The following is a 25,115-nucleotide window of genomic DNA, read 5'->3' on the forward strand; positions in this document are numbered from 1 at the left end:
TTAAGAAGTTTGGAAATACATTCTAATTGTGATATATTTCATGTTTCTCATCCAATTATCAGCAAATGCTGTATGCTTTTACTTTCAGCTATTCCTAAATTTGACCTCTTCACCCTTCCTCCTCTCCCACTTTGGTCCAGGCCACTCTTTTCTCTCATCTGATTTACCATAACAGGATACTCCCCAAGAATAGGGACTTCGTTCTTTTTACTGCTGGGTTAGCAGGGCATAGGATAGGACAGTGCCTAACATGTAATAGGCATTTAGCAATCATGTGTGGTGTGAATGAATATACCTTCCCTTTATACTTTTAAGCCTTTTTTGCTTTTACCTTCTAGAAGAATAGAGGGAAAATTGTTTCCACCCGAACACAACTGTTATAATCTCACCCAGGGTCTTAAGCAGAGATGGTTTTTATATGTTAATCTACTTTCCTTACTGCAAAAGCTAAACAAATGTTAGTCATTATTACAAGTGATTGTTATATGGGTTACTACGTGTAAATCTAATGGGTAAAGCTAACTCAAGCTGACCCCAAAGTGAATTCCACTGGGGGCCTCTGTGCAGAGGAAGCAGTTTGGGATGAGATAGGAGTAAGGGCAGGGGTTCAAGGAAGAAAGCAGTGCAGGGTTTTGCTTAGGAGTCTTGAATGGAAACTGGTATTGTAAATGTAATTACACCTGTTATGCAATTTTACGCACTCACACCTCAGCCTCCCATCTCCCACCCATAGCAATAAAAACATATTTTACACTTTTAAGAGCTAGACTTGTTTCAAATAAAGACTTTTTTTTTTTTTGGCAAATGAAATTTCTCTTTTATTATTGAGTAAATAAAAATTAAGCCAAATTGTCAGTTTTCCCTGCAAAATGTTTTTTTTTTTTTCTTTCCTCCATAATCATGACACGTGTACGTTTTGACCTAGGTGATAATTTTCATTCAGTGGAGGGTCAGGGGGAATCTCATGCTGAGATGATGCAAGTGGATGAGCTTGCTTACTAGAATAGAATATCTTTTTCTTTTCATCTTACAGGCCAGCCTCATTGCACATATGCAGTTCAGAGGATGCTAATATAAACCTTGCCCACCTCCCTTAGCCCATCTTTCTTACTCAAACAGTTTCCAAGCAGCTCTCTGATGGAGACGCAATCTTCAGTTTCCAGGACAAATTGTGTCACGGCCTTCCCTCCTGGTAGACCGCCCTTTACTGTCTCACTTTTGACACTGTCCAGGACAACTCCTCTGATGTCTTTAGGCTTTCCTGGCACACCAAAGATGATGAACAGGCCCAGACAATCCTCCCCTATCAATTTACAGAATTCTTCCAACTTATCAAATCTACTTGTCTTCCTAGAAGACTCCTCGGCCTTAGCGTCCGGACTGGAGAGGTCACAAGGTTCAGATTCCACAGGAGGGAGAGAAGACATCTGCAGAGTCTGTACTGCCAGCTGAAGCCTTATTTGCTTGTCAGATCCCCAAAAAGTCCAGATCCAGTCCGCCCCAAACAGGAAGGCCTGGTGCTTGGTCATCTTGGTGGTGGTGAGCCATCTATCAACTCCCTTTTCTTGGCAGAAAGTGATGAAGTGGATTAAGAAGATCTCGTTCAGAGTGTTTGGAGCTGGGCACAGATTGCTCAGAGGGTCTTCGAAACCAAGATACTCCTTCAGTTTCTGGGCTGCATGGACTACAGCGCCACTTACCACCTCACAGATGCTGAGATCCTCTTTGCTGTCCTTCAGAGCCAACTCTTGAGATGGTTTTTGTCCCATTTTCTCTGCACCCAATCAATACTGCCTCCAAATATCAAACATGGGAACTTTGTTCAGAATGTCTTTTCAGTGTAAAAATCTTGCAGCAAAGTCACATCTGTTAATGTGGTTTCAGTTTTCTAACTCCACAGCTTACTTGGCATAGCTAAGCATATATACATACAGCTAAACAAACAGGCGTCCCTGTTTGCCAACTGGGTGTGTTTTATTCATGTAGATTCTTACTGGTTTATTCAGTTAGAAGTATTAACTTCCACCAAAAAAAGTCTGTTCTTCTCTAGTAATATTCACAATATTCACTCAATTTTCAATATTTAGTAATCTCTTCCAAGATGTTTCCTCTTTTCAAATTTGTTACATTAGAAATAGCATTTAATTCTTTAAAAAACCATACACTTCCTAGAGCTAACTTCTTCAAATTGACAGGTGGATCCTTTCCCTTTCCTTTTCTGAGGTCCCTTCTGCCACAACCCCTAATCCCTCAGCTCAACTGCCTGTGTTTCTTTTCAACAAAAGTATACCTCAAAGGCCTCAAATTTCTACTTCCAGATACATGCTATAAACCCCAAACAAATTCATGGGAGTTTGTGTTTGTGTCATTGTTCTCATATCAGAAATAAAGCCTACTGGTTATTCTGAACAAAAGGAAATAAAGTAACAGACAATAAAAATATGTGGCAATTATCAATTGACTTTATTTCTTTTCATATGGTGATACCGGCAGTGTATAATACTTTGTAAATAAAATATATTTCATCAGAAAAATTTAACCTTATCACATCTCATCAGTTATGTTACATTGTCCTGAATAAAATATATTTGGCATCTATAGCAGTCTCCTGGTATTTTTAACCAGGTTTGAATAACAAATTATTTTTTAAATGGTGATGTATATCCACATTAAAATAAAACACAAGTTCAGTTAAGAGTCCAATACAGTTACCAAATAATGAATGGTGGGGAGCAAAACGTCATTATTAGCATCGAATCATTTTAGTTATGAATGAATAGTAATTCAGTATTACAGGTTCCTTGACAAAAAGCTTGGTAACTTGCTGATAACTTAAAAGATCATACAGCCGACATTCAAATACAGTTTATAAGCAAGCCCACTGACATGTATCGGACTACCTAGCCCATGCCAATTTTTGAAAACCTGTCTTTACCACACTTGGCTATCACGAGTAATGGTATAGTGAAAACAATATTTTTTCCTAATACTCCTGAAAAATCATAAACGGTAACAGTTTTTGCTGTAGCTTTTGTTTTCTTTATGAAGAACATCTGGGCCCCGTGCTACAGAAAACTATGAATTACATTTTATCACAATATAGCCATTATAAAACTAATTTTGCTGCCTCAGAGTTAATGAACTCTGAGGCAAAATGTCAAATATTCCACTTTTTTTTAAAGATTCCATTCATTGATAGCCTGAGAAATGTATAATTAATAACATTAGTCAGACTGTTAGCATTTTGATGTAACAATATGTTTAGCAAAGAGGAAAATAAGAAACAATACTGTAAAGGTTTTTGTTTGGGTTTGGTTTCTTCGGAAATCATTTCTACAAATTCTGGGGGAGCTTCTGAATGCATTCAAGTTACAGTATTTAAAAGTCCCTCGAGTTCTTCCTTATGAGTTAAAAGAATCCAAGATTAAGGTCGAAATTCTTAAAAAACTAACAACAACTTTGTGATGTGTCATTAAAGAAGGGTTGTTTTATATACACTAATTTAGTTGAATGATCAACATCATTAAAATTCAATTGTTGAGAAAGATTGTCCCGACCTCTCCAAGAACTAGCTGGTATATGAACATGTTTTTCAGTGTGATCTTTTTTCACCATCTTCCTTATGTCACAAAATAAAAGTTCTATATTCTATGTACTAAATATATACATATATTAGAAAAATATATAAAAATAGGTCAGTAAGAGGCAAGTGGATGTGTGGCTGGCATGTAGTGGGACACTGAACGCTTAAAGAAATTCCACGTGTTTGATTCTGAGAGCGTATCGTGTTCTGCTTCAAAGTCTGCAGCGCTGTCACACCAACATGACAGTCATCCACATATGGGTTACTGCTTCCCAAATCGTCCACGCCGTGAAGGTGAGTGGAAACACTATGGTGAAGTACTCACATTAATTGCAATATTTTAAATATAATATATCACAGATTTTTTACATTAAATAGAGGAAAAACAATTCTACTCTCATCCACCAGTGTCTCACTTTCTTTCTGTGGCAACTTTAGAATAGGCACATATCCCCTGCTTTCCATTTCCACTTCCAAATAGCCAATATATAATCTGCTGCTTGTTGTATATACTGTGAGCGTTTGAGAAATTAAGTAGAGAGAGACCAAGGGCTCCTAATGCTCATCCAGGTGTTATGGTCAAACGTTTGAGTCTTCATCAGTGATGCTGGCACTGGGGGAACGGGCAGCAAAATCTTTAAACATGTCGTCTTCCTTTAACATGTGCTGGAAAACAGGGAGATGGGAGTCACACACACTTGGGAGCCAAGAGCTCCAAACTACACATTCTCTACTATATACATGCAGTCCCTTGGGGTTATTTTCGAACATATATTTAGAATAAGATTTCGAATTCATTTTACAGACTTACTGTTAGGTTGTTGATGCCTTCAGAGAAAGCACCTATCTGCCTCACTGTCCCTTCTGAATCTTCCATCTGCAAAGAACATACCATAACGTGACATACTCAGTTGCACTATTACAAGGAAATTGCAGCAAAATGAACAAAAATCTAAGAAGAAATAATGCAAGTTGTATTGAATGGAGTAAGAGCAACAGATCACTTCTGATAATTTCCTCTCACTACTGCAATTGGATGTTAAAAATTAGAAGAGACACTTTATCGGTAACATCTAGCCTAATGCTCTAATGTTGACAATGGCACCAAAGGATTTTTGAATAAAAGGCAATATTCAGTCTCATGACTTAATACTGAAAAGACTAAGTAGTATGAACCGTCCATTCCTGACTTGTTTTAATACACAGATTGCCTGAATATAGAGACAGTCTAACATAGGTAAGTGGCACAGGCTTTGGAGCAGGCTGACAAATTAGAATCCCAGCTCTTCTACCTTAGGTAAATTACTAAATCTCTCTGTGCCTCAGTATCTTTATCTCCCAAATTAGGATAACAATACTCCCTGTGTTTTAGGATGACCATGAACATTCGTGTATGTTAAGTACTTAGAACAGTAGCGGGGATGTAGTAAGCAATCTGTAAGGGTTCACTATTATTACTCACTATTATCTTTTTTATAGGCATTTAAAGAAAACTTCCTTGATTAGAAGACACAGTACACACAACTTCTATTTAGTGTTTCAATGCTGGAAGAACTTTAAAATAGGAATACAGTGTTGTATTTACCTGCTCTAACCGGTCCAAATCGTCTTCATCATACAGGCGCATGTCCAAACCAGATTTAAATCCTTTCTTAGATGTACTTCCTGATGCCTGTCCCAATTCCATTGGACACACATACTCTTCCCCATCTTCCTGTTTCTTTTTTCTCAGATTCCCAAAATTGCTGAAGGTAAGTTTCTTTGGCTTTAAAAGTAAGAAAGAAGAAGAAGAAAAAAAATCCAGGGATTTAGTAAAATTCATGTTGTCGTTCTGTCATAAAAGTCATATGACAAAGAATATGTATAACTTAATTATTTACTTCATCATACATGGAAGAGCAATCGAATGATTTGATATGTATGACAAAAACAAAGGCATCCTAGGCATATGATAGATGCATCCAAACATGATAAATGACCCCTGTTATGAATCTCAGATTACACTTGTTTTTCTTATTCACACCAACTGGCTGGGTAGTCACAGTGAAAAAAGCAAAATATGCCAAGAGCCTTAGTTTTGATTAAACAGGACTTAATGCAACGGGATTTCTCAAGACTAAATCCAATTTTATAAGGTTTTCTGATCTAAGATCAGTAAAAGAAAATGGTCCTTCCTGTATTTTCTTTTTGGGTGAGGCTATATAGTATCTTGTATGCCTATTCTGCTTCCAGGTGACTGCTAAAAGAATCCCTGTTCTTTTGGGGAAAAATGTCCAACGATACTTAGAAGAGAACCTCCATTTTAGCCATTAGATAGTCCCTGAGACTATCTGTGAAGGAGATGGTGATCATGCAGATGCTGTGAATGTATATTGAACAGATTCTCTCAGAGGTTTCAAATCCAGCACATCTTTTAAGGGGAAAGGGAGATGAAGACAAAGTGTCAGGCAGGTAGAGTGAGTAACACAACACAACAAAACAAAAACACTTGGTACCTATTTGTGAAGAAGCTGATAAACCCTATCTCTACATTAAGCTAGTTGAGAGAACATTCAGAGGAGTTAACACAGAGAAGAAAAAGAAATCCAAATTCTATATGATTTATGAATCCAGGCAAACTAGGATTATCCATTCTCTGCTGGTCTACCAGCATAACGTTTCTTAAGTATCTTTTCCTAACTGTCAAGGTTGGTCAATTATAAACCGGACAAGCTGAATCTATAAGAGGAGAAATGCAACTCTTATACTTGATTTATTTGTAGGAAAAACATGACACTGCAATCAGTATTTGGGTCCAAGTTATAGGCTCTCTGCACTGGCAAAGTATCAATTATAAAAACCAACATCATGTTCTTTATTATTGGTAACTCCAGTAAAATAAATGATTTGAGCAAAGGTTCCCCCAGGAGGTAACTTTCAAAAATGCACTTTCATGATTACTCTTAAGGATGCATTTACGTTCAACCAATCCACAAAACTTAGTAAACACCAGAAAATAAGATAACCAAGTAACAGTCAAAATTGAGCCTTTGCTTTAGTTTTTGGCTTTAACTGATCATTGCTTTAATAAATTATTAAATGGTGCGGGCTTGAACAAACCTTCACTTTGGCAGTGGCTGTGAGAAGTACATAATCTGGTAACTCCATGGCATCACGCTTCTGGTGTTGGGCCTCGGCACCAATCAGAAGGTTGAAATGAGTGGCCAAATGTCTTCGCAACAGGGTCTTACTTGGTGGGATGTTCAATAACTGAGCCATTGTTTCTACATTAAAACGAGGTTCTAGAACCTATAAGAAAAATTAAGATTGTTTAAGGTATCATATATCATATATGTCTGTATTGTGCTTTATAATTTGCAAAGCTCTTTCATTTAGTTATCTCCAAAGACTGTCTCAGCAGCCCAGTGAGATACGCAGAGTATGCACTTTGATCTTTAATTTACATGTCATTTCCTTTATTTTGCTCAAGTTAGCGAGAGGTAGAGCTGGTCCTGACATCCAGGCTTTACAAGGTCAGGGCTTCTGCTTCTCTGAAATGTTGCATTTGGGATGCCTTTGGAAGCCAACTTCTCTGCAATATCTGTGTGCAGAAATACAATCTTTATCTTTGTGGAGGTTTTAAAACATGATCATTTAAAAGTCAGTAGCCAGATGTTCTCCAACATAAAAGAAGACAATGAAAGAAAAGTGGGTTTAAAGCTGATTTAAAGTTATATAATAACTAGAATTAGTGCCAGAAGGGTTAGGGTAGATGATTTTAGGATTATAACAAGTAAACCGATAAAATCCTAATCATTAGACTAAAGGAGACAAAATGATAAGATGTCAATTTTTAAATTAAAACAGAGTTTTACCATGAGCCCACCATGGACACCACTGCCTCTGAGATTGGGGGCATATTCTGCCAAGTCCACGGAGCGCAGCCACTCCATCACTCGATGGTTGGTCCACTGCTGAACCTCTGATGGGGTGATGCTGTTCTATGGGAACAAAGAACAGCCAAGAGCTTCAGTCATTAGCTACGGGACTTCAAATACTAAACCTGCATGATCTGTCTAAAAAGTTTGCCCCAGGGAGCAGAGTTGCTCCACATCCCGCTAAATGTTTAGAGAAAGGGTAAAAAGGTGTCTGGTAATAGGAATTCTCTTTGAAAAAAAAATTATGTCACAAAGTTTCAAGCTTTTTTATACACTATTAAAGCAGTACTTTAAGAAAGGAAGTCTTCATAGTGATAGTTAACTCTGGCTTAAGGAGGCAAGAAAATAAAATACACCAAAAGAGGAGGGTATCTAGAAAACAACCCTAGGCTTCAGTTACACAAGTAGAACTATCACAGCGTGAGCAGAAGGAATATAGGAAAACCAAGCCTAGGAAGTAAAAGAGGCTGAATGTGAGGCTCTGGGGGAACCACAGAGGCCCTCCCTGCAGGCTCCAAGAAGAAACGGGTCTTAGTTTTGCACATATGGACAGTAACATGCACAGAAAGTGCATGCTGTGTAATCCTCAACCTTGGATGCTACCTCATCAGACGGCCGCCTCCGTAGACAGTTTGGTTCAAAGTTATTGATCCTCATGACCTGGATGGCCCTTTTGATACTGAGATGATGCAGCACACTCACAACCTTCAAAGACAATAAGTCATCCTGCAGAAAAGAACAAAAAGTGGAGATTCTTGAGAAGGTGGACCTCTTCAGGGACATCTCAGAAAACACTAGTCCAAGTAGAACAGCCCCTCTACCAACAGGCCCCAGGGGCTTGTTAGAGTTCTGAAAGCTTTTATTTAGTAGCAGGACAATTTTCCTTTTCCAATAAAAATCTTCTCCAGGACCCCAATATGTTAAGAAAACCAAAATTAATGTTGTTTCAAATGAAGCCAAATTCCATCTATTTCTCTCTCATCCAGATGCTCTAAGATAGGATTGTGGGACCCCCATAACTCTGAAGAACACAGTTTGAAAAGCAATTGCTGGGTCATTACAAAAGGTAATTTGCTTTGATAAAGCAGGTAGCTAAGAGCAATGTTTATTGATGATAGAGACTTGCTTTTCTGGGCTAATACACATCACAGTTTTGAGGAAAACCAGGAAATGGTCCAATAATAGTAGCCTCAAGAAATATCTAGTTCTAGATTACTAATGCTTTATATAGCAGACATTGTGAGAATTTTGGAAAAACTATGTCAAGCAATGCAAAGGTCTTGGGTAGAGTTGAGTGTAAAGAAATGAAGAAGTTATAAGTATCAACATTTATCACCAATCAATTCCTTCAAGGAATAACTTTCACCAGTCTGTAATTATTGGACACATTTTAAACATACCAAACACACCAAAACAAATTATTTTAGAAGAAGGTGATTTGGGGGCAGTGTCAAGATAAGCACCAGTCTGCTTCCAAACACACCCAGAAAATAAATAAGGAAAATATCAATTTTAGGCACACCTTATTGACAACATATTTCTTGTGAGAAAAATTTTAATTATAAAAATATTTTTAAATAAAATTATTAGACAATAAGTTAAATCCTTAAAGGCTACTTACTAACTGAGCAAAAATTATTCCCTGAATTTTTTTCTGGATTGCCTTCTAAAAGGCTGTGCCTTTAAGTTACAAAGAACATTTATTTATTTTAATCTAAGATTGAGACACCCATTCAAAACATTCCCATGTGGGCTATTTCCAATTAACTAAAGCCTATTAGATTTTTAAAAAGTCTAAATGTATAATGTATATAATATAGATAAAATGTTAATTGCTTTAAGGATTTTAAAAGTCAGAGCCATTTCCTTTTTTTAATCAAAACACTGTTTTTGGATTTTTAAAAATCTTTTATTTTAGATTTTTAGAAGAGTTGCCAATAATAGTACAGAGTTCCATATACCTTCACCCAGCCTCCCCTAATGTTAATATCTTTTATAACTATGATATATTCATCAAAGCTAAGAAATTAACATAGCCATTAATAGAATTAAACTACAGGCTTTATTTACTAATGCTTTATATAGCAGACATTGTGATTAATAACACTCACATTAACTGTATGCCAGGCCCTCTTTTGAGCACTATACTTGTATTAATACTCAAGTCATCAGTTTTTCCATGAAGGCCCTTTTTCTGTTCCAGGATCTAATCCAGGATGCCACATTAAAACAAACTTTTTGTGACTTAGAACTTCTGGCATCTAATTTTCTAAAGTAATTTATTCTTTTACAGCCATGAAAGTTACACATATGTTGGTTTTTTTTTTTTTTTTTTTTTTTTAATGATTTCAAACCTCAATTTGCTTCCATGGGAACTTTCTTATACCTAGATAGGTAGGCAAATATATACTGAATTTGCTCTAGGCAGAGCTGTGAACTCTTAAAAGCAGGGATCTGGAAATAGGCCAGGTTCAAATGTTCTAAGCCTTTCCACTACTTTCTAACTGTGGAGCTTGGTTAAGTTACCCAATTTCTTGATTCCTTTGTTTTCCCATCTAAAAACTGAAGATGATAAGAGTGCTAACTCAAGGATTGCTGAGACTTGAGTATTAATACAAGTAAAGTGCTCAAAAGAGGGCCTGACATACAGTTAATGTGGGTGTTATTACATGTAGGTTTACATGATGTGCGCACCAAGGTATGAACTCTGGTTCAGTCATAGAGAAGAAAACATATCCTATGAGCTAAATTCCAAATGTCGCTGATATTAACTGTCTGAAGCTTTCAACTTATTTAAAGGAGCTGCTTGCAGTAGCTGAATCCATAGCCTAGCTCACCAAAGGCCATTTATATAAAACTATTTGAGGTAGAGCACAATAGTACTAGGAATGTAGAACATGTTCTCCTGGAATCTATCTCTCTCCACTGTTGTAAAGTAGGGGAAAGTCCTTCTAGCCACTGGATGAAAGGCTGGACGTATGAAATAAATAATAATGAAGGAATCAGAGTGAAAGTCTACCCTTCCCTGCTACTTCTTTACCCCAGTGACCACCAGTCCTAGCAGAACTGGGCTGAAGTGAGAAGGGCAAGAGGGTTTCAGGTAGCAGTTCTCAAAAATGGATGGGAAAGGAGAAAACAGCTTTTTGTCTTTTTCTAATGTTTCATGTCTCTGTGGATGTCAGGTCAATAATAGCCTTTTCTGAGCCTCACTTCATATAGGAATATATAATGTAGAAATTACCAGGGCTTCAACACTCCACATTCTGTTTTTTTAAGCATCTTTATAAGACATCATTCATACACCATAAACATTCACCCATTCGAAGTGTACACTTCAACGTCCACATTACTGAATACAGATAAAATCAACTTTCTGGACAGTTTAGTTTAAATTAGGTTTTGTGTAGCTTAAACCAGAGTCTCAGATTTTCCCAAGACTGTTGCAACCACCAAATCCTACAACTTCACCTTAACAGGAAATATTCCTGCCACTATCCTCAATTTAAACACCTTCAAACTCTGGTGGAATCATTGTGAAAACACTATATTTTGCTTACTCTATGTATGTGTTTTTCAGAGAGAAATGATTTTACTTTCCCAAACCCCAGGAGTGAATCACTTACAACGGTCATGTAATGAAGCATTCGACCATCTACTCGTCCTTCATCGAACTGGGTCTTGTACTGGGGGAGACCGATATCATCCAACCATCCTAAAAGAGAGAAATCTGTGTCGTTAACGAGCCACAGAACACCTGCTCTTGTGATTAGAAAGAAAAGGCAGCAGTATTTACACATTTACGTACTTAGTTAGGAATTTAAGAATTTAAAACCTCTTACTAGTGACCCAGTTGAAATCCAGCTTTCCATGATTGGTTTCTTCTTCAGATCCCAGAGCTTGCAGTGCCAGCTGGAGTTTCTTTCGGTGAAGAGAATGCTTGATTCCAAGTTCCTGAAATAATAAACAGAAACACTGGCTTTATAATTCTGTCAACATGGGCTAGATGCCACTGGCAAAGGATACAAATTCCTCCAAAATGAAGCTAGCATTAAAGAGCCAACAATTACATTAAATCAGAATACTAACTCAGGCTAGTATAGTGTTGCTGAACAAAAGGCCCCTAAAAAGCCAAGACCATTGCCGTTAGCCTAATGCTGTATTAGGTGTTCATGAGTAGGCTCCTACCTTTGCAAGACTGAAACAATAGGACAAACAACAGGAAGTCTACCCTTATTTTGCACAAAATGTTAAATAATTGGGAAATAATTGGGAAGAAATGTTAAATAATGGAAGATAAAATATAAAATATAGGGATCTTTTTTTTCCCTTTTGCAAAGTGAAGTTGAACTGCCTATGTTATATTGAGGAGATGGGCTAATTATAAGCCGCAAAATGATTTTGAGAAATTTGAGCTGAAGATTTACTATTAAGGTTATACAATTATTTTTCATTAAAATGCCCAGTGGCTTAAGTGTCCCATAGGAATCATTACGAACAAGTCCTTTCTGTTTTAGTCTCTAAGAGGAAAGAAGCATGAAGCAGGAAACCCAGACTTTTCCAAAAGTACTGACCCCACCCATTCCTCTTTCTGGAGTAGAAAACAATCATATACATTTATATTCTCTGTCTCTCTCTCTCTCGCTCTCTCTCAGTATCTATCATGTAACCAAAATAGAGAAGCAGTTACCTTCTCTAGATCTTGTTGAGAAGCCTGCAAAAGTGTTTGGCCAGATGCAATCCAGTGCTTGCCAGAATTCAGGTAGGACCCCAAGCCTTGTTCCATAAGCCAACTGCAAACCTGCTCCTTGGTCCATTTGGCAAATGGCATATCTAAGTCACTACAGGAAAAGGAACAATGGCGTGAAAAACAACTCAAAGCCAATCCTGTGGCTTATCATCAAAGTTGAAGAACTGTATATTAAATTGATATGGGAATTCCCTGGTGATACATATTTGACCACGGAAACCTTAATCATCAGAACATATCTGTAAGAGGAGGGGCCACTGGAGTTGAAAGTTACTGTGTCAGATCAGTCTTCCTTTCAAATGAAACCACAAAAGATTCAGTGTGATTTAGCAAAAAACATACTCTATAGAAGAAGACTGAGTTAAACCAACAAGTCAAATCACTGTACTAGTTTCAATTGATGCTGTTTAAAGACTGAATTCCCAACAGAAAATACCAGGTCAGACTGAAGGAAACTCAAGTTAAACTTGAATTAACTTTAGCAGAATTCTGGTTTCTCTCTAGATGGTAAATCAGTGAGAGGAGGGCAATATGCCATCGCTGAGTATAGAAAAGTATAGTTGAAGCAAATTTCTGTTTTCTTTTACTTTGACACACACATAATATTCTTGTTTGAAAAAGAAATGTGCAGATAAGCAAGGCTTATTTTTTTATGAGCACAAGGCAGTCCTCTACTGTGTACAAAGAGAACATATGGCAGCTGAGAACTGTTCGGTATTTGAAGAAGGCCAAAGAGAGTTTCCTTGTTGAAGAGACTTGTGCCCAGTCTTCTGCATAGGCAGGACCATGTTTAAAAGGTTTCCGGACCATTATCACTTTTAAAAGATTTAACATCAATGATCTGTGCTATATGTTTGCCAGCTCCACTCTTTTTATGCTCAGTAGGTCAGTGCAGTAGTTCCAAACAAGCCCCGAACTGTGATAAGGGTGTAGGAAAAGTTCTTGGAGTCTTAACAGATCTAATACTACATAGTTCTGATAAATTCAAGAATTCTGATAGGATTTACATCTTTAAGTGCTTTCCAAGACTCTACTAGTCACTAATATTTATTGAACAGTTATTATTTGCCAGATACTTAACACATATTAACTCTTAACACATACTAACTCATTTAATCTTCATAACCACCTTTTGAGGTAGATACTAATTTTTCTTTGAGAAACAGAGGCACAGAGCATGAAAATAATTGTTCAGGGTTGCCAAACTTGTAGGAAGGGGTAAGACCAGAAATTAAATCCAAGTAGTCTGCCTTTAGAATCTACTCTTAAACACTATACTATTCCATCTTTGTGAGGCTATGTTTTAGAGTACTTGTAGTTATTTTTTATGAAAATTTAAGTCCAAGAGTTATTCTAGCACAGATGTGCTGATATTTTAGCTCTGTCTCCTCACCTAGCTCGTTTCTTCTGTATAATTGTTTACCAGTCACTGACAAATTACACTGCTTTAAAGGCTATAGACCCTTCCACTAGGCACAGAAGCAAGCAATGGATTCCATTCTGTAACCCAAGGACAATACTAACATTGCAGGTGTTCCCGAGGCACTGATACTTGGGTAGAGATGCAAAAGTCCATTAATTTTGGCTGTTCTTACCTATTAGATTGTCCCAAATCTCGAGACCAACCCAACCGGGGCCCAGCAGTTGCCCTTGTCCCTCCTCTTTTGAATTCCGTTTCAGATATGTCGTCTGGGTTGAAGGTAGTCGACTGACTTCTCCTAAGTCTGAACAGAAGATACAACACACATTGCCTTGTATTAGACCTGTATTGTCTTGTATTTACACACATTGTAAAGTTAATCAGAACATTTTTAACTGGTGCATACCTCTGAGCCACTCCTCTTTGTATGTAATCAGAATAGACATTTGGATTTAAACTTTGAGACCCAATGAATTAATGAATCTCAAATCACAACCTCCCTTTCATAAGAGGCGCACAAAAGCTTTACAATTTTGTACCCATTTTCAGCCAATTTTCCATTTATTTCTACATTAGAACAACATATAAGACAAAGTCCATTCCACTTGTTCACTCTACTACTTACTTTCCAAAGAGCTTCATGATGCCTCTGGACTTCTTTCTGGAATCTGGAGATGATGGAGATATCTGGAAGGGACTGCCCCCTTGGGAACCTTTTGGCCGAGGAGATACACCAGCCAGATCTAGGTGTTCGGCTGTCTCCTTTTCTGTTTCAGCTATTCAAAGAACAGAATACAAACTTGATGAATTTCAAAATATGAAATGAACATGACTAGATGTTAACCTTCTTGGACTTAGCAACTGGTAAGAATTCCTCTTCTGTTCATCTATAAATCAGTGATTTACAAAGAGCACCCTGCGGGATATTAAAAATGTACCAAAAATGTATGTTCTACTCTACAGTCTATTGTGTATAAAGTTAACTAACCTAGGAATAACAACCACTTTCAGATTTGAACGTGTGATAGGATTTCCATATTCCTTCCTTGAGTGACTTGAAATGATAATGAAATTATTCTCAATCCTGCCAAACCACTTTGTACTGCTGACTTCCTCCTACATCCTTCAAAATGACCATCTCCTTTAGCTTCTTGTCATGACACTCTCCTACAGGAGCCCTCTAACGGTTCCTTCTTTGCTGGAGCACCCCTGTTTTCTCTTTTTCTTGCACTCCGCTCCAACCCAAGATTCTACGCTAAGTTCCCTCTGCGGGATCCCTTGAAAAGCTCACCCACTCTATGCTCAGCACTAAATGATGCCTTCAATATTGAGAAGCAGTTGGCATCAAACTCTCTGAACCTTATCTTTTTCCTCAGCCTCAGTATCTGAATGCTGTATATAGTCCCAATTTGGTGTACCAGGGACATCTTGGATTCAGAAACTCCATCCAATTTTCCTGAGAGTCTTCTCTTAAGTTTTCTTACTTAATATTGCATTAATATTAATTAATATTCTCCCTATACTCCAGTTCAAACCCTTTGTCATTTCCTTTTCACTCCCCTTCTTCACCTTTGGCATTTACTTCAAATCAGTTACCAAGTTCTGGCAATTCTTTATTCAAGAAAGTTATTAGTGTTTATAACCTGTTATGTCTTAGGCATTGAAAGAAGAGTGAAATGGATATGAATACATTTTTTTTTGATATAAAATTAGTGCCTGTTGATTTTGGCTTAAAAAATTAACATCCAAATTTGCTACTCCAAGTCTCCAAGCATTAACTATTCTAGTTCTTTCAGCTGTTCCTCAGTGGATGATCCTACACGAGCAAACACAAGGATTGCTGTTTCTTCACTGTGAGATTTCACATTTTTATAGAGGAAAGTAAAAGTTGCACAAAAATCACAGGAACAGTGTCTTAGCAAGATTTAAAGGTTGCAGAGGCTGACTTTTCTACAAAGCAGAGCTGTGGTTTTAGGGTATAGTAAGCAGCATTTGCCTCTTAGCATTGACAATATATTTCTTCTAAGAAAGATGCCAAAATATTTGAAAATAGTTGTTTGGCTGATCAGCTTATTTTTATTCATCCAGCGTTCATTTTAGATATTTAAGATCACAAAGCGAGAGAAGTCACCTTTGATGATCCACGGACTAGATATGTAGATATCCATACAAGGTAAGAGAACCTGCTAGGAAAATCCAAAGGAACATTTCCATTCGAACACTACACCCATAAAGGGTATGGCTGTCCCTGAAATGCCGCCTAGTCCACCCTCATTTTAAAAGCACTTCATTCTTATTTCTTTATATATTTTAAAAATCTATTTAAATTAGTTTCAAGTATATGGTACATTGGTTAAACATCTATATAGTTCATAAAACGATCCCCCCACCTCATTTTTATTTTGAGGATTTTTTTTCCTCCTCTATCCTGCCCTTTGAAGAGGAAAACTGGGCTCCTAAATCACTTTGGGGGTGACTCCTCAAATAGCACATAAAGTCATGTCACTAAATGTTAGCTCTATCTTTAAGGCAATATATCTCAGAAGAATGTTCCCCTAAGAGAAGTCTAAAAAATCATTTTCAATGTCTTCCACAGACCTCTCACTTTAGCTAAAAACATTTTTTTTTGGAAGCTGGGGAAAGAAAATGTAAACACAGAAAAGGAATGGCAGGTACATGGGAGTTAGCGTGAAAGTAACTGTGTTCAAGGGTGAAAGAATTTACATTGCCAGGACACTCCTGCCCTGCACTCAGAGGGATACCGTGCACGCCTAAATGCCTTCAGAGCTACTTGCAAAGTGTCATTAGCATTGGTTAAAACAGCATTTATGCCTACAAGCAAAGACTCTGCAGAGAGTCCTTTTTAGTAGAGGGTGGAAAGAACACTCTGGAGTAGAGAACTACGTTTTTTGATTGCTGCCAGCTCGCTTTCTAGAGATCACAGATGCCAAGAGCAGGGATTAGCTCGGTTTGGAACACAGCGCTGGCAAAGGCTGGCATGCAGGGGTACGATACCTAAGGTGGGTGCACTGGCACTTCGTTTACGATCTTCAGATATCCCAACAACGCACACAATCACACGCAGCCCAATGGAGAGAACAAAGGGGAATGACAAAATGAAACACAAATCAGACTCCTACTCCCCAAATACACACAGTGGACGGGAAGGCAAGCACTGCACCGTGCTTCCGGCGTCACACACAGACTCCATTAGCTGTGTTGAAATGGGGTTAATTTATCCACCTGAGAAATAGATGGGAAGCTGTTTACAATGAAGTTAGAGAGAAACAGGGTTTCAGGTCTTTCCTCTAAATTTACACCCCAGAACTGAGAGCAGGGTGAGAGTCTACTCAGAACTATCTTTACACCACTGAATTAAATCATGAAAGCATTTTTTACTTTGTCTCTAAGCCATTTACCTTCTTTCCCAAGAAACGGAAATGTACATAAATAGATGAATAAGGAAAGGGAAGAGATTGATCTTTTCCTAGTTCTGAAAGAATCAGGTCAAAGGCATTTGGGGCATACATACCCAAGTTTGGTGCACTTGCTGTCCTCTTGTTACTTTTTATTTTAAAAAAGCCACGACCAAAGGAAGATCTGCCTTTACGAGTGCCAAAGGGGTTGTCATCCACAGAGGCATTGTGTCCTGGAGGTTTGGGAGGGAGGCTCTGAAACGGGCTGCTTGCTTCTGGAGCTTTGTCCTGAGAGAGAAGTAAAAGTAACTGAAACGCAGCACTGATGCTGCGCTTACATGCCAGGTGCAATACTAAATATGCACGTGGTTTTATTTAAGAGAGTAACTGGACTAACATATTGATTATGAATATTAAGTGCCATATTAGAAGTTTAAAAAGTCAATTCTAAAAGCTACTTATGAAAACAACAGCAGCAACAACAAAAACAAGTTCACCACTAACCTATACTCCATGTGTTTAGGACTTTAAATATCAGGATAGATATAGAAAGTCTCAAACTTTATTTGTCTCATCTCCCCAAAGACATGGAAATAAAAAAAAAATTATAGTAGCAGGAGATTTCTTATTTTTCTAACAATTATGAAATGGATTTTGCTATAACAGAGTTCACATTCTTTATAACTACATTAATGGAAGCCCGATATAATATAATTATTCTACAAAGTAGGCATTAGCCCCAAGCTCCTATACCAGCAATATAATGAGATTCTACTCCAATTATTTTAAGTATTCTTCTCAAAGAATTAATAATAAAATGAAAGTATAATCAGCAAATGCTTAAAATATTTTTTGAAATTGGATTCTGGGCTACATTTGTGTTTTGCCTGTAAGTTACCAAACACGGACCACCCATTTTCAAAGACATACATTCAGATACACTTAATATTAAAACCCAACTTGCTATAATTAAATTTTTTTGGTTGATTCAGAAGTTGCTTCAGATTTCTACAGCATTTCAAGGTCCTTATCAAGAACTTCAATTGTGATTAAATTATGCTTTTAAACACTGCTTATTTGACTTTTTCATTATTTGAATAGGCAATTATAATAACATGGTCTTGTTATAAAGTTTCAGTATTATGCAATGATGCTTTTGTTTGGATGTTCTCAATTCTCTAACATCTCTTGCTCTGTTTCTTTTTTTGTGGAGGTGAAGGGAAGGGTGAAGGGATATAGGCTTTTAAGGTAGTTCTTTTACTCTACATATCTACTACTCATAGCAACTAAAAGCTTATAAATGCCATAACTTAGTGGCACTATTATCTATGTCTCAGCACTGACGTCAAGATCATTCAGCTCTTGAGCTGGCAAGACAAAGAGAACAGAGGAGGACTTTAATCACAGCTGTGTCCACTGTGCTTCGTCAGTTATACCTACATTATGATTCGAGGCACTGAGACCCAACAGTCAAAGGACTGCATCTGGAAGTAGCCTGACTACCAGGGTGAAACCTTTACAACATTAATGACCAAATATCAGAGGAAAGAAGGACCTGAGCCCATGAGTCAATGATGTCTTTAAAACAGCAAAATGTTTGCTGTGGTTGCATAAAATAAGTTGCTGGTGATCTAAGAAGGGCTTTCTGTGAGGTCGAAGGGAGCCCAGCCCAGTCACAGTCATTAGAATGTCACACTGTATGACTGAATCTCATTTCTGTTTTATAACTTATGGAGGTAAAATTAATATTACATAAAAGTAACTATCCCGAAGGGAATAATTCCCTGGAATTTAGTACATTCACAATGTTGTGCAACAACTACCTCTATCTAGTTCTAAAACACATCCACTATTCTTAAGTAAAACCCCTTTACCATTAAGCAGTTTCTCCACATTTCACCCTCCTCCACACGGCAACCACCAATCTAAATCTGTCTCTATGAATTTATCTACTCTGGGTATTTCGCATTAATGGAATCATCTAAATGTGACCTTTTGTGTCTAGCTTCTTTCATTTAGCATGTTTCTGAGAGTTTTGGTTTATTGGAGGCATTTAAGCAATCCTATGTATCAGAAATCTAAAAGATTTTTACATTGTAATCTGGACATAAAAATTACCTCTGAAGGCTTCGGAACAGACTCCTTTTCCTGTTCAAAACAACAATATTGAAGGTTGTTATAGCAAGCTATTGATTCAGAATTTATCCCATAAAATTCCACAAATTTACATATACTTCCAAGCTACAAAATCTCAGTTTCGTTCATTTTCGACAATGCTTTATTAAAGCCTCTCTTTTTGGTTTTACATACTACTTTCAATCTTTCATATCATACTTCTTGATATTTATCTTTAACTGTGGTCTCTAATAATTTTCCATTAGAGAAACCACAAGTTCTTCTGACGAGTTTTATTTGCAAAACAGGAAAAGATGAAGATCCCCGAATAGTTTCTCTCAGAGTAACAGACATGAAAAACTCAGAACCAACCCCGTCCGATGACTCTTTCTTCAGATTGCCCAAGCTGCTAGACTTTTGCAGACTTGAAGTTCTAAAAATAAGAACAAAAATAATTAGAATTAATAATGAGTGGCTCTGGTGCCACTGTGAAGTAGAATATCTTGGAAAGTAACTAAAATTGTGTGTGGGTTGAATCTTGGTAATAAAAGAAAATTGGATTCAGGCAGTCACTTATGTGCTTAAGTGAATTATAACATTTAGTTCTTTTAAAAGCAGGGGTGGTTAAGTGTCCTGCCAATAGCTCTAAATGTCCTGCACATGTTAGAGTAGCTGGAAAAATACTTAGGAATATCCTTGCGATGTCAATATTTAAAAATTTAAACCAGTGTTTTCCATGGACTAGTGCTAGATCCTCTGCATGTATATACATTTACACCAGGAATGTTTAAAATACTCGTGAACTATTTTTATGTAATCCTTCTAATTAAAATAAAGAATAAAAATTTAATTTTTCAATTCACAAAGAAATTAATTTTCTGAGCCTAGCAAAGTACTTCAATTTATTATTCTGATCAAAGCATAATAGAAGAAGCCCTACTACTGCCCATAATAATGCATTTGCTATCCTAGCGAAGGCAAAGTGCCGCTGTAAACATCCAGAGACTTTCTCTTTCACATAATTAGCATTCAATTTCATAGAGCTGGTCTCACCCAAAATCTGAAGGTAGGAATATGTGACCAGTTTAAAGAAAAAAAAAAAAAAGTAATACCTTTGTTCTGAGAAACAGAATAATATAAATATACAAACTTGTAAAAGGCATTTCTTCTCATGTATTTATGTGTAAATAAGTTGTTAGAATACCAAATAAAGTAAAAGATAATGGGAAGAAAAGATCTCATCTTTGAGTACTACTCTAAAAATAGATCTTCCTAATTTAATCCAGATGTTGGATAAACATGGATGTTAGGTCAGTTTATTAACTTGAAAGTACAAAAAACCATTGCAGCCTTTCTAGCCATCACATCATTCTCTGTGACTCTTTTCTGCAAGATTCAAAACATGTCAGCACAAAAATAAAATTAAAAGCACGAACTTCAAATGGAATCAGTGAAAGCTAAAGAGCTACAGAAACTTGGCATGAGACAATGATAAATGAGCAAGTATTTCTTTGTAAACGTACAACCCTCACCTCCACCCCCGTTCAATCATTACGGCTGCATTACTTTATTGCGGCCTCACAGTCATTCACTTATACTATTGGTTATTGTTAGTTTAACAGAAGCTTAGTCTCTCCCAAATAATCTGTCACATTTTCAACATTCAATAAACTGTAACTTACGAAAGACTGTCACACACTTGGGTTTCAGAAGCAGCACCAAGGATCATTTTTCCATTACTAAAATGCAAAAAGAAAAAAAAAATTATGAACTTCACGAAGAAAAGGCCATATCTATTCTAAATGAAATGAACTGTCAAAAACAAACAACTGTGCATGGAAAGCCATTTCTTTCTCTTCTTTGATTTTAATTTTTTTTTCTAATTGTAAGAATAGGCAATTTATTTGAGAATATGTTCCCCACAATTTTATTTGCCTATGGAGAAACTATCGTATCAGTGTCCTGCCTCCATCAGAGCCATTGTCCAAATAGCCTCAGGCACATAACTGGTCTCTATACTGCTTGCAACACTTTGATGACCACCTATGACCTAGAATATGAAACCCAAGTTCCCTAAAATCCCTCTCTAACCTGATCACCACATCTCCCCAGCCTCATCTCCAATTGCTTTTAGCTTCACACCTTTTATTTCAATAATACAGAACTGGGTATGGGTTCCCTGGCATGCATTTTGCTGTTTCTTGCTCTCTGTGTAAAAAATTGTATCTATAAATATACGCAATGCACCTTTGCTTTTGGTTGCTCTACTTTTATAAAAATTTATATTGCAAAATTAGGTCATAAATGACATACTTTTCTTCAAATGAAGTCTCTGGCTTAGGAGGCAGTTTTCCTTTTTCAGAAGTTTCCAAGCCTTTAGATGAAGGAACTGAAACTGGCAAGATGCCGGTGTGGAACTGTAGTACGATAATAAAAATTCAAAAATTAATCCATTGAACAAACAAAACATAAGCCACGGAGTAAGAAAATTAAGTAAGACAATTAAATGGTCTATCAATAAAATTTCATATACCTGTGTTCAGAACTCCATTCCTATACTTATAAAATGCTTTTAAGATATAAATATCTAGAAGTACTAATCAGAGAAAACATGCCAGAAGGAGGTAATCTTTGAACTTGGTTCTGAATAAGACACTGAATATTGTGAATAAAATGTAATAAATACCATTAAATAAGTTAATAGCAAATTCTAACAAGTTTAAGTCCTGGCGGAGATCTTGGTTCTGACACATTTACCTAACTGACCATAGTGACCTTAGGCAAATTACTTAACTGGAAATTGTTTTTCTTCCTTGCAAAATGAAAATGACACAGCCTCCATTACAGGATTGCAATGATTTATGATGAGATATGGGTGAAACAAACTAAGTACTTTGTAAGCAAAGTACTGTTTCACTTTAATTCCTACCACTTGTCTAAAACCGAATTTTGGTCAAGCCAGTTAATTATTATTCTATATGTGAACAAGTTGACTAACTGCAATGAACAGAATTGATGAAAAGTATAATTAAAATAACTTATAATGTACTCTGTGGCTGCATCCCTTAAACACTTTGCTTAATAATAACGATATTACAACAACAACAAAAAAATGCAGACTGTACTTCCCTAAACAAATGTCTAGTGTACTCTAAGGATGGACTCTGTGAAAGAATTTTTATACTCTGGTTTACAATAATTTCTGACAACCATAGAGCAGTTAGATTGTGGGCCACATCATGAACAAATAAATGAAACACTTTAAAAAATATTCCAGCAAAAAAATAAACAAAACTCATGTCCAAAAGTTGACTCACTTCTGCAAGTTGAGCAATTCGTGATTCACTTTTAGAAGTCAGCAAACACACATGCGAACACACTTCCAAATACCAACCAATCACCAGTCTCACCTTCATAACCATATACGGCTGATGTCAACTCGATCTTGCTTCTGAGAGTCCACCAATCCCTGAGCCCTAAGCATCTTAAAAACTCTATTTATGATCAGCTTGAAGAGAAAATGTCCTTGACCACCAAAGTTCACCTACTTAAGTAAGTAATAAATTCCGTAACGATACTGGGCCCAAGATGGAGTAGCTCATGTTAACTCCATGTATGTCAGTACCTGCTCGCTTCTCCATGGTACCTAACCCGGCTCCAAGACTCCCCTTTGCTCCAGGTAAGGAGAGTCACCCTGCTTTAACCAATCAGAAAATACTACATATGACTTTCCTGTCTGTTCCTGCTCCCTTCTACAAAAACCCTTTTATTTTGAAGAGCTTCTCAGACCTCCTTTCTATCTCCTAGACTGGATGCTGCTTGATTCATGACTTGCTAAATAAAGCTAATAAGATCTTTAAAATCTACTCAGTTAAATTCTGTTCTTTAACAAGTCATATCATTATAAAATAGGAGATTATTTCACTATCTTTTTTTTCCTCCAGTTTCAATCTTTGATTCATCCTGGGTAACTTATTTAGCCATTATCCCTGTTTCCTTAAGTTTATGGATCTCATTGGGCTCCTAATCATAGAAGAAAAACAGCTTGACCAGCAAATCGATTTTCTTGATTTACTTTCCAACTTTAGGTAGGGCTTAACTCCAACTTCAAATCTTCCTCTTGGCTTTTCTTTTAAAAATGTAGCTAAACACCCTCAATCTTCATCAAATCATTCCTGTTCCAAACTAAAAAAAAATAAATAATCTGTCATTAAACTACCATGTACATGACAAAGAATTTTTTTTAAAAGGACCTGAGATTATCTGGGTGTATCCTATATATAACAGCAGCTTTTCTGTAAATGCAGCACACTCATTGGCTATCAAATATAATTTTTACCTTGAGTATAGATACATATTTAACAATTAGGGTATTTTTTTTCCTTTGAAGTATTTCTATTCCTTAACTAATTCTGTAAGGAGTTTTTCCTTCCAATTTTCTTGAGACATAACTGACATGCAGCACTGTATAAGTTTAAGGTGTACAGCATAAAGACTTGACTTACATATATTATGAAATGATTACCACAGTAAAAAAACTTTTAGGATGTACTCTTAACAACTTTCATATACGCTATACAACAGTATTAACTAGTCGTCACATGCCATATGTTATCTCAGAACTTATTTATCTTAATGGAAATTGGTGCCTTTTAACCATATTCCTCCAATCTCCCCATCCACTAATTTCTTGTTAATGACATATTTGAGCCCTCTCTTACATTTAAGGGAAATGTTAATTGCTTTCTCCTTGAACTCATTTTCATTTGATTAAAATTTCATTGAGTTTCTAATCATAGAAGAAAACTCATTTTCATTCGATTCAAATTTCATTTTCTCATTGTGTAATTATCAGCAACATATACAAAAAGTAAAGATGCCATTTGGTTTCTTCTCACTACCAAGAGTAAAATGTTAGAGAGGACCAGAGAAGGAACTGTTAAATAAAGGAAGCCAGGTTTGTTTCATTCAAGAATAAAACTATGTCTCATTCCTAATCTCGCTAGACAGCACATACAATATAATTAAAAAATGGTTTCAGGGTGCTATCAAGAAAATATTCTTAAAGCCACGTGTGTGGCTTTGTTAAGACCTCAGGACAATTTAAGGTGGTGCTGTCTCATTGAACCCTTCAGGGCGGGGGGATTAAGAAGTACAAATTGGCAGTTACAAAATAGTCACGGGGATATAAAATACGGTATAGGAAATACATGAACTGATAATATTGTAATTACTATGTATGCTGTCAAGTGGTTACTAGACGTCTGGGAGATCACCTCGCAAATTATATAAATGTCTAACCACTGCGCTATATACCTGACACTAATATAACACTGTCAACTGTAATTTAAAAAATTTTAAATAAAAAACTAAAAATAAAGGAATATCCTACAAGGAAACTAAGATAGAGAAGGGCTTATTTTGAAGGTATTTGGGGATATGCTTTTATCTAATGGAAGGAACTACAAATTGATAAGAGATCTAAATGTTTAAAATATTATACCAAATTAAACTAAAAGGAACGATAATCACAGAAAATGAAAAGGCAGCTTTGTATCTATATGGACACTTATACTGAAAACTACTATCTGCAAATACGGGCTTCTTCTTCTGGAAAAGGATGACTCGGAAAAACCAAGAGCCCAGAGGACTGAGCCCTAATAAAAAAACTGACACTATGTGCCCGACTGGATTTTGGAATTGCTACAGACTAGTGACACCTGTGCACCTTTTGTTTTTCCTATTTTTTAAATGAGAGTGCCTACAGCAGTTATGTTAGACCTATCCCACTATTTTATGTCAGGTGTGTGGGGGACAGATCGCTCGCGTCTTAAGTTCCCAGGTCTTAAAATTGAATGGAATGGTATTCAAGAAACTGTGCCCAAGAAAATGCACCTGAGGAGCTTCACCTGCATCT

General features: G+C 36.7%; 2 protein-coding genes across 11 annotated transcripts in view; both read right to left on the reverse strand.

Annotated features, from left to right (window-relative positions):
* Positions 1 to 794: 794 nt before the first annotated feature.
* Positions 795 to 2,320, reverse strand: REP15 (RAB15 effector protein). Its single transcript, XM_016134103.2, has one exon. It carries the CDS (start codon positions 1,767 to 1,769, stop codon positions 1,059 to 1,061), a length of 711 nt encoding a protein of 236 aa, XP_015989589.1. The 5' UTR covers positions 1,770 to 2,320; the 3' UTR covers positions 795 to 1,058.
* A 120-nt stretch (positions 2,321 to 2,440) lies between these two features.
* Positions 2,441 to 25,115, reverse strand: part of PPFIBP1 (PPFIA binding protein 1) — a 144,685-nt gene continuing 122,010 nt past the window's right edge. For 7 of the 10 annotated variants that reach the window (XM_036236765.1, XM_036236764.1, XM_036236766.1 and 4 more), the window contains 17 exons: positions 21,512 to 21,615; positions 20,881 to 20,937; positions 19,571 to 19,631; positions 19,202 to 19,231; positions 17,200 to 17,371; positions 16,683 to 16,715; positions 14,293 to 14,443; positions 13,843 to 13,971; positions 12,188 to 12,338; positions 11,340 to 11,451; positions 11,124 to 11,212; positions 8,104 to 8,226; positions 7,438 to 7,563; positions 6,683 to 6,871; positions 5,169 to 5,348; positions 4,395 to 4,460; positions 2,441 to 4,249 (listed from right to left, as the gene is read on the reverse strand). In XM_036236765.1, the coding sequence (XP_036092658.1) occupies positions 4,163 to 4,249; positions 4,395 to 4,460; positions 5,169 to 5,348; positions 6,683 to 6,871; positions 7,438 to 7,563; positions 8,104 to 8,226; positions 11,124 to 11,212; positions 11,340 to 11,451; positions 12,188 to 12,338; positions 13,843 to 13,971; positions 14,293 to 14,443; positions 16,683 to 16,715; positions 17,200 to 17,371; positions 19,202 to 19,231; positions 19,571 to 19,631; positions 20,881 to 20,937; positions 21,512 to 21,615 (1,860 nt within the window). In that variant the 3' untranslated portion in view covers positions 2,441 to 4,162. The remainder of the gene's footprint in view (positions 4,250 to 4,394; positions 4,461 to 5,168; positions 5,349 to 6,682; positions 6,872 to 7,437; positions 7,564 to 8,103; positions 8,227 to 11,123; positions 11,213 to 11,339; positions 11,452 to 12,187; positions 12,339 to 13,842; positions 13,972 to 14,292; positions 14,444 to 16,682; positions 16,716 to 17,199; positions 17,372 to 19,201; positions 19,232 to 19,570; positions 19,632 to 20,880; positions 20,938 to 21,511; positions 21,616 to 25,115) is intronic. The other 3 variants (XM_036236768.1, XM_036236767.1, XM_036236771.1) reach the window with 1 other exon arrangement.

Source organism: Rousettus aegyptiacus, unplaced genomic scaffold (assembly GCF_014176215.1).
Source record: "Rousettus aegyptiacus isolate mRouAeg1 unplaced genomic scaffold, mRouAeg1.p scaffold_m13_p_2, whole genome shotgun sequence".
NCBI classification, from domain to species: Eukaryota; Metazoa; Chordata; class Mammalia; order Chiroptera; family Pteropodidae; genus Rousettus; species Rousettus aegyptiacus.